We start from the raw sequence: 10,175 nt of genomic DNA, 5'->3' as shown, positions 1-10,175 counted from the left end.
TCAGAGCTGATATTAATAAATCTGACTCACTGAACTGTCTCTGTGGGACTTTCCAGCTGATATAAAACAACTTGTAGAGTGAAAACATAGTCTTGCACTTTAATAAACCACTGTTTATGTTAAAACAGTTAACATGTGCTTGGTTATTAAGTTATTCTGGGGCAGAAACCTCCATAAACATCAGTACCTACTGTTCAACATGGGAACTGCAGCAGCAGGAGAAACAGCTGACAGCCTGTTTAAACAGTAGTTTGAGGACTTCCTCTTTACTCTTTCAACAGGAAGCACTACCGCCTGACCTGAAACTACACAAACACTGAAGGATCGCGTCCCTCAGAGTCTCCTTTTGAGTGAAACCCGCAGGATCCGGACCTGGACACCTGGTCTCGGCGGACCTGGTGTCCACTCCCTTTGCGTCTGGATCTTCCTGCTCGCTCGGAGTGAAAGTGAAACACTGGAGGGAGCTCGATGGCTGCTCGGTGAGTGTGCTCGTGTTTTCCCTCCTTTTTTTTTTATAGCACGTACCAAACAAAACGCATGTGTTTTAACGCACAGTACGAGTCACACTGTGAAACTCTGTGAAACTGAGTTTATTATCGTCTTATTCTAGACGCATCGCTCGGAGGCGCAGGTAACGGGGACTGAGAGGCTGCTCTGGTTTCTATAACACCAGGAGACAACATGTGAAATCAGGCGTTTGTTTGGACTCTTACTAGTAACTCCACACTGTGCTCCAGCTCCATCACAAATACCTTCAAACCCTGCTTTTATTACTCAGCTGCTCTTTATTTACAGCAGCTTACACAGTTCACAGTATGTCCAGGATGTTATATTCTGTCTATCAGCTGTTTAAATCACAGAAACAAACAAGATAAAGAAAGTGTAGTTCATGTTCTCTCTTGCAAACAAGGTTTCTAAACTCTAACTAGGATCTAACTAGAGTAAATAATAAGTAAATAGATACAAACCTAGCTGCTACAAACATGCTATAATACTGTACTACAACACTGTTATACTGGCCCAGGAAACGCTTCATGTAGAAGTAGGCCTACCTATTAAAGTTAAGTTAAAATTATAACTACATGATATCATAATACTGCCAGTATTCTTACATTCATGCATGTTTTTATATTTTTATATCGTCTTCACACCAGAGATAGTCAACTTCTTTTACAGTATGAAATTGCAGGTACAGTCCTCCACCACATGTGAGCTCAAACACAGTATTAGTGACTTTCTAAAACAGACATGTTGCCTCCCTCTTTCATCTTAGTTTGATGTTATTCTATTGTTGTTAATGACGGCATTAGTATCGTTGGAGATTATAAGCAGTGTTTGTAAAACAAGTCCCCCCTCCTTAAAGAATTAAAACTCCTCTGTCTGCACTTATGTCTTGTAAATGTTTCCGATCCTTAACCTCTGCTGTAATGTGCATCAACAGGTTGAATCCATACGCTTGAAAACAAGATCAGTAATCGCAAAATGTCAACAGAGTCATTTGAAGGACATCAGTATGAATCATGAACGTTTTAAAATATTCAGGAAGAAACTAGACAACCTTACCGTCTCAGGTAAGTGACACAACTGAAGCCACTTCAGCATGTGGCTCATGTGTTTCCGAGTTTTATGATAATTGTGTGTCTGCTGTGTGTTTAGATCACCACGGCCTGAACAGTCCAGGTCTCACCTGCTACTTGAACAGCGTCCTTCAGGTCCTTTTTATGACTGAAGCCTTCAGGGAGGAAATACAGCGGTTTGTACCCTCAGATTTGTCTGTCAGCTGTTCCTCTTGGATAGGATGTGATTAGTTAAATCTGTCTTTTCTTCACTGTTTTCCTGTTGAGAAACTTCACATTTACATTGTCACTGTGCCACAGACGCCCCAGCAATGATTCAGTGACTATTGACCCTCACCTGAAAAGACTGTTTGATGATTTAGAGAGAGGAACGGCCAGAACACACTCCATCGCAGCAACACTGGGGATCACAGATCGTAAGTTTAGATTGAGAACATCTCACTTCTGCTGAAGATGTTTGTGTGTTAATATCCTGCAGATATCCTGTATGTTAATAATTATTATCTACTCACTCCTCAGTGTACGAGCAGCGTGATGCCGCCGAATATTTTGAGAACATCCTGCGTTTGACCAGTCAAGACGTGTCCAAGGTGGGGACAGATTAATGTATTTATCTTTAGGGAACAGTTCACATCAATCAACACTTTATGTACATCAAGTTATAGGTATTAGTGTTCCCTCAATAGATAGTTGAGTAGTGAAGTCGCTAAACTATTACTAAACACAGAGCAGAAAAAATACATAAAATCTACATAGTTTCATATTTAATATAAGACACAAACTGTATAAAGAAACATAAACTGGTAAAACCTTCTGCACTAAAAACAAATACACTTTTAATGATATTTTTATTAGTGACAGTTAGTTTGTTGTTCAGCAGTTCTCTGTAGATGTGTAAATATTGGAGTGCTGCCAGTCTAGATAGACGCTTACATATAGTTTGAATATATAATATGAACTTAACTGTTGGCTTAAAAGGTTTGTGGCTTCATCCTTATGATGTCAGCTTCACATTTGCTGTAGATTCACCCTTTGACCCAGTGTCACAGCGATAAAAACCTGTTGAACCACTTCTGTTGTTTAGCATGTTCCAAGTATTCAGTTTCAACAAAACGCTGCTAAATACATTACTTCTGTCTCTAAAGCAATGTGTGACATAACACACAACATTGCAGCATCATCAGTGAGACGTATTCAGATCTTTTACTTAAGCTGCAGTAACAATACTTGAACCACACTGTAAAAATACAGTACAGCAAATAATTCCAAGTTCTGCTATTATCAGTGGAATATAGGATAAACATTTAGTAGAGTAAAAGCTAAAGTGCTTATAATACCTTTAAACTATTTCTCTCTGGGATTAATAAAGATTTTTGAATCTTGAATTTTGAATATTTAATATCTGTGCATACCTTCAGTGCTACATGTCACATGTCACAGCTGAAGATGTGGAGTATAGTGTAAGTTAAGTCATGTAGGAAACATTAGAGACAATATTTAACAATGATTTTCATCATAGCACTAATAGACTCTGTGCTGTACCTTGTGTGTAGATATTTAAAGGGGAGCTGCTTCATAAAATCAGATGTCTCCATTGTCAGAAGGGGAATGACTCCAGGAGCAATTTCTGGATTCTGCCGCTTGTAGTAGAAGAGTCCGGTCATCACGCCTACAGTGTGGTATTATGCTCCTCTTTAACAAGAACAAGAGTTTTGTATTTTTCACATTAATAGATACTAAACTTACGTCCGTGTTTACAGGAGCAGGGCATCGAGGCCTTCTTCAAAGGAGAAAAAGTCTGTGAGGAAAACGTGATGTTCTGCAACCACTGCAATGAAAAGCGAGAAGCAGAAATTGTGAGTGATAAATGTGAAGTCTGTCCTGTAACATGTGACTTTATTTCCTCTCTTATTCATGGAGTTGTTTTCATCCTGTGTTTCAGGACTGTGAGATAACTCAACATCCAGAGATTCTGACTCTCCTGCTGAAGAGGTTTAGATTTGACAACAAGCGGAAGTGCTACGTCAAACTTCACTGCAAAGTCGATGTCCCACAGACATTAGAAGTTAAGGTAATTTTTAGATTCACTTGTAAATCGTTTTAGTTTAACATTATTTAAATAAACTGACTTTGTTTTATTTCCTTCTCTTCAGAGTTGCAGGTATGACCTTTACGCTTTAGTTAACCACTTTGGTAACCTAACAGGAGGTCATTATACTGCTGAAATCCACTCTTTTGAAACCAGGGAGTGGTATCACTTCAACGATGACTTAGTGCAGATGGTGAGGACGCTCATTTTTCTATATCCTGTCTAATCCTCACATAGCATAAAGATTAGTGTGATATTTTATTGTGATATTTCTCAATTCTACAGGTCAAACAGCCAAAAACCTCTTTCAGGTAAATATAATCTTAATTAAGAAATGGATGTAGTTTTTGTAGTGTTTGGGGCTAAATATGCTTCACACTGTCTCACAGTGTCTTGGACGGAGCCTTTCTGAAGTCAGAATAAAAGGGATGTGCGTGATGTTATTCGAAAGTTGACTTATCTCTGAAGCTCTTTTTGTGTTAGCACTTTTAGCAGCATCCCTATTGTGTTTGTCCAATATGTTGCTATGTGTCCAGATATCTACAGTACAACACTGATGTCATTCCCATCAGCCCCAGCTCTACTTTCTGTGTTGTGCTAATTGCTAATGCTAATTGTCATTGTGGGCATGTTAACATTGATCTAAAAGCAATTCCCTCAAGGAGAGTTTGAAAGTGCATGTTTTTATCTTCTGTTTTAATCTTTGCATTAAGACCACAAACACACACAGAACAATTCTTGAAAAGATATTAGAGGTAGTGACAGACGTGTTTCCCCAACACCTCGGGCATTGTAGAAAAACACATAGGAAGTGGCTTGATTTAAGCAAACTGAATCCTTTACACACAGATTTACAGGATCTAAGATAAGAGCTCTTTAATGCAACTGTACAATTGATGCATGTTTCATTAAGTCGTCATGATTGTTGAGAGAGAGAGTTGCCGTAAGGGGAAGTGTTTTTTGTTGTTGTTGTAACTTTTCTGTCTCTTCTCCCAGCTCCTGTACAGCATATCTTCTCATGTACAGAAAGGGTATGTTTGGAAATTTCTTTGTTAATAGAGTATTTTTAAAATGTTGTCACGTATTGCATGTTTGCAGTCCTGTCATCTGAATTTTAAATAACTCGAATACTAAAGCAAAATGTTTGTTCCATTCACCAATCGTAATCTTGCTTCTTTATATTTGAAAAGAGAGCACACATTGTGAAAAAACTGATGAAGGCGGCAACCAGGAGTCTGATGCACATTCAGATGTCAAGGCTGAAGGAAGACATGACCAGAGACAGAGACAGGATGGTGTTCCTCATCATCAACTGAAGGACCAATATTGCAACAAAGAGAAAAACGTGAAGCACTTGAATGGTGATTTCTTATCAGAGGACATCAATGATGCTACAGTTTGGAAGAAACTGAAAAACTCCTCACTTGAGCTGGATAAAGACCAAAACCAGACACTGCTACAGCAAAGGCCGCTCAAAGACACGCTGCTTCACACGGACACAGATAGAGACATTTACAATCAATCAATCAATTACAATTCAAAAATTAGAAACTCAAAGGTGCACGTGCGTTGTCCTAACAGTAGAGGGACACCCAGTGAAGACTGGAGAACATTAGATGAGCAAAACCTAAACTTACACAAATTACGGCTAAAGGAAGATGATATAACCTGGGAGAGACCTGACTACACTGTGTCACAGGTTAGAACACAAACAAGTGTGATCAGCAGTCGCTCTACAGGAAATAAAGTCAGTCCTGCAGGAACTAAAGGTGTTAAAAACAAAAAGGATGCTGCAGCAAAGAGAAGCACAGAAGGAAAGAGCATGAAACAGAGAGCAGATGCTGGAGTCAGTGTCAGTGTGGGTAACTCTCCTTTAAAGTCTGGTCCTGTTTTATCAAATGGACACTCTCCCCCTTCACCTCCGTACACAAGACGCTCACACAGTCGGGGTAGAACGAATGAACCCACTGAGTATAACGTCTCTGCCAGTGAACACAATAAAACAAACAATAAAACACAGCATCCTGTCAGTGAACACAGCAGCAGGCTGGAGGTCACGAGGGGACGGAAAACTGTGAATCACAATGTGAAAAAAGAGCCGTGGAGGTGACCAGGTAATGAGCATAGTGTTTGTTTCCTCTGGTAACACATTGACTGAGATATTGTCACTTTCAAAAAATGATATTGGTGCTTTTTTACTTTAATAATGCATCTTTACCAATACAAACACTCATGCTGCTGTAAACTGTGACAGATAAACTTACTGTGATGAAGGATGCTTTCATTTGCACGGTACAGAGATGGTTAAATGCTCAAATCGCTATAATATAATAATCACAGTAACTATCAGGCTGCATAGATGAAAAATCAAATGTCCATCACAAACGGTTTACTGATGTACCCCGTCAATTGGAAATCCATTTAATTGTTTTTTAAGTTATGTAGTGCTTAATAAAATATGTGTTTTTGTAGTTGGTCTGATTTTATTCATTTTAATTAAAATGTGTATTTTGGAAATATTGTCCAGCCTCTGTGTGACGTCATCTCCCGCGATTAAAAAGTAAAATACACCGAAGCTGGGAGAAGGTGAGGAAACAGGAAAGATGGGTTTCAGCGTCGTCCTGATTTGTTTGGGAAAGGAGATGATCGTCGATCTGTGCGACTCTGAGGAGGAGATGAGCAGCATGACAGTGCTACAGCTGAAGGAGAAGATAGAGAGGCGGATTAATTTGGATGATCCAGGTAAAATCCTTTAAACATGCGACCTGCACATGTGCGAAGTGATCACATGGTCACTGGAGGTGGTCGTTTAACGCACAGTCTGCAGGTTACTGTCATCTGTGTATTTACATTTGGCATTTAAGAGGAGTTCATTTTTCATTTGGATGTTTAGGAGCCACGTAGAAACATTTACGCAACTCTGACCGCTGCTAATTAATTTTACACTGAAACATGAAGTAACATAAAAACAAGAAACAGGCCCCCCAGTCCCTGCATACACAAGGACAGAGGTGAAACTGCAGCTAAAGAAATAGGTTTAAAGGCTTAGAGGAAAACCCAATAACAGTCCAGAGATCAGTACAGACTCAAGTTCTGCTTCACTGGTTTTTCTTCAAGCTGTGACATGATCTGACATATTTTATTGACTGTAGAACATCAAACACACTGTTTAGGCAGAGAAAATGTACATTTTTAAGAAATAAAATTAGTTTTTGCAGAAACATGTCTCAGATAAGTTCAGATGGAGGCAACAAAATGCTGGAAGAGGTTTAGGGTGCTAAGAAGGAAGAACTGGAAGGACATTGAGGTTAGACTGTACTTGTTACAGGAACTCTTTACAACACTGTACACACATTATTACTTTCTCTGTTTGTACCCTGTGTGCCCTCAAGCTGTGACATGATCTGACAGGTTGTACTGCTTGTGTGGAATTTAATATCCTTTTATGTTTCTGTCTGTAGTTGATGTACATGTAAAGAGCCTGCGGCTGTACTTTAAAGGGAAACCTCTGGGAGGAGACTCCACTCTGCTGTCTGCACATGGCATCGAACACATGTCCACCATTGAAACACATGTAGATCTAAAAAAGGTTGTGCTTGTGGTTAAATCAGAAGTGTACAGTGTGATAGTGAAGCCATGGGATAAGCCACGTAGGGAAAGTAAGCAGTGGCTTTTTGCTGATTTTTAAAACAAACAGCACTCCTGGGACATTTTCTGCAGTGGTTCGTCTTACAGTGAGAAGGTTCGGAAGTGGCCTGGGCCTTTCTGTACAGAGTTTGCTTGTTCTCCCTGTGCTTGCGTGGTTTACCTGGAGATGCTCCAGTTTTCTCCTGTAATCCAAAGATTTACAGAGTGACTTAACTGGTGACTCCACACCTGCCGGTCTGAGTGTCTCTATGTGTCAACACTGTGATAGACTATACTGGTGAATACACCGTCTCTACCCCAGATAAAAGACTCCAGTTTATGCCAGTCCATGATTTTACTTTTTATAATACAAAAATACATATATTATGTTTTTTTAGAGTAAGAACTTAAACTGCATTATTTTTCATCATATCTAATAAATGGTGCTGCAAACATGGACAGGTCTCATGTCAATAACAGAGCTGACGTTCACACACATTTGAGGAATTTAGAGTCATCAATGAATGCAGAAAACTTTTTATAGTCAATCACACATTGACAAACACAACCTATTTTTCTAAAGTTACTTTTACTTTTCTATTTAGTGTGACCACCTGATATGTCTGCAAACAAAGTAATGCATCAGATGAATGATTGATGATTATTACATATTCCTCGGTCTTAAACTGAAGCTGCCTGTGGGTTAAATTAATATTATTAGAGTCTAAGTCTAATAAAGAAATGTTAAAATGTGTCATTATGTATTTAGATCATAAAATATTTTTTTAATCTTAAAATGTAAATGACATTTTCCGATTGTCGTCTGATCTTGTTTCATATTAAATCACTTTTACACTGCAGTGTTCAGTGTAGTTATTCTCAGTAGGCTCATCACATCATGCTGCGTTGTTGTAACATCATTCAATGCAGTTTTTATTAAAATATTGATTAAAGGTGCTTTACCAAATGTTTAACGTACAGTAATAATCTATAATAATTCTGTTTTATCTCCCTTGCATACAGATGACACATGACTCTGAGCTTGTTGGGCTGTGTATGTCTTCTCTGTCACATTCATACACATCAGAACTGAATGTGGTCTAAAACAAATACACTTGGATCAGGACTACAACATTACTCACCATCACTCTACAGTTTATTTTAGTGTATTTTATTTTATCTCATGCTCAGTAGAGGGCGCTCTGTGGCCAAGATAATGAATGAATGAAAAATGCTGAATCCATAAATTGTAAGTGTGAATCCTCCTCTTTCATAAGTTAAATAAATAATTTATATCTCAGTGTGAACATAAACATGTTAAAGGAAATGTATACTCCTATCTAGACATGTGTTACATCCATTGTCTTTGGCTAAATGTTCAATGTGCATGATGGGTGATAGAATAACTGTTTACATGTGAACTAACTTGCTAATTAATACTTAATCTTTCTACATAATCAAATACAAAGGACTCTGCAGCAGCCCAACAACTCAGAACGACCACAGAAAAGAGCAAAACTTCCTCTGAGGTGATGCACTATGTTTTGTTGACACAATGATTTAACCACAACACCAAATGCTCAAACAGCTGATTCAGTTTTTAAAAGTAGCTTCAGCTTCCGGTTACTTACTTTCACTTTTGCCTGAGCTGTTATGAGAAGTCACGTGAATTCAGGATATTTATGGATCAATAGATTTATATTTAATTTAGCTTTCTCATGAGCACAAACCAGCTTTATTGATTTATAAACAATGTTATTGAGTAATTTTTTTTTTTGCATTGTTTTATTTTGTGGTTGATTCATTGTTGAACTTATTTCTCTACAATACAGAGTTCAAACTGTCCTGACTCAGTTTCCAGTAAACCTCACCTAAATGACTTCATCAACACTGGGCTGATCACCAAACACTGGTGGTGGAACATTAGGTCTTTTCCCACTATCGGCTCAGATAACAACAATAACAACAATATTTTATGTACTATTGCCCAGGGAAATATCATGGAAACTACAGGACAAACTCCAGATTGTCCACAATGTTCACACATGCACCAGTGTTTCTAATGTTATAGTTAACAGACTAGCCTTATCAAGTAATGATGAAAATATTCACTTGTAGTAGCAGACTATAGAAATGTATAGATCACAAATATAACCAGATTACCTGAAATGCTTGAGTTTTAGGTGAATTCATTTTCAATTCAATTCCATTTTATTTGTATAGTGACAAAATCATCTCAAGGCACTTTTCAGTAAAAAATTATATAGAAAGCTCAACAATCCCATTTGGGCAAGCATTAGGCAACAGTGGAGAGGAAAAACATCCTTTAGAGGAAGAAACCTCCAGCAGAACCAGGCTCAGGGTGGGCGGCCATCTGCCTCAACTGGTTGGGGTGAGTGGAAATAGATAGTATATTCTTTACACAAGTTGAAACAGTGAATAGTACTCCACAAAACAATTTCTTTTTAAATAATATTGAATTTGATGCAAATGTTTATAACGAGCCATTTATTTGACAAAAATAAAAAAATGAAAATCATCAAGACATTTTCTAGAAATTGATTAAATATACAGCTACGGCCTGATGATTAATATGTCAAGTTTTTATTTTACATAAGTATAGAAGAGAGCGTTGTCTTTTCATATGATTGGTAAGGTGCTTTGTGATTGGGTTTTCGATCGATCATCTTGACAATGAAGGTGGAGAAGGTTCCTGCTGTACTGACTGATTGACCGTGGTTCTCATCATCATGTCCCTGTGCTTCTACTTCTTTGTGTTAGATCACAAAAAAAACATCATTTACAGATTTTAGTACAATATCCACAACCTGTTGTCTCAAAACATGAACTGTTACAGAAACTAAACCATCTTCACCTAAAGC

At 38.0% G+C, this 10,175-nt stretch overlaps 1 protein-coding gene across 3 annotated transcripts; it reads left to right on the top strand.

Annotated features, from left to right (window-relative positions):
* Positions 1-258: 258 nt before the first annotated feature.
* LOC113157846 (ubiquitin carboxyl-terminal hydrolase 47-like) lies at positions 259-6,125 on the top strand. Of its 3 annotated transcripts, none has more exons than XM_026353472.1 (13): positions 259-479; positions 611-631; positions 1,442-1,571; positions 1,657-1,753; positions 1,878-1,993; positions 2,097-2,167; positions 3,131-3,256; positions 3,338-3,433; positions 3,520-3,648; positions 3,731-3,859; positions 3,952-3,977; positions 4,663-4,697; positions 4,857-6,125. In XM_026353472.1, the coding sequence occupies exons 3-13, from the start codon at positions 1,514-1,516 to the stop codon at positions 5,774-5,776; spliced, it is 1,803 nt and encodes a 600-aa protein (XP_026209257.1). In that variant the 5' UTR covers positions 259-479; positions 611-631; positions 1,442-1,513; the 3' UTR covers positions 5,777-6,125. The 3 variants fall into 3 exon arrangements, with proteins under 3 accessions (XP_026209257.1, XP_026209256.1, XP_026209255.1); XM_026353471.1 differs by having other exon boundaries at positions 611-715; XM_026353470.1 differs by having other exon boundaries at positions 260-479; positions 611-1,571.
* The last annotated feature ends 4,050 nt before the right edge of the window (positions 6,126-10,175 follow it).

Source organism: Anabas testudineus, chromosome 18 (assembly GCF_900324465.2).
Source record: "Anabas testudineus chromosome 18, fAnaTes1.2, whole genome shotgun sequence".
In the NCBI taxonomy this organism is placed as follows: domain Eukaryota; kingdom Metazoa; phylum Chordata; class Actinopteri; order Anabantiformes; family Anabantidae; genus Anabas; species Anabas testudineus.
Note: the sequence above shows the minus strand (reverse complement) of the source record. Positions and strands in the feature narration are given on the sequence as shown.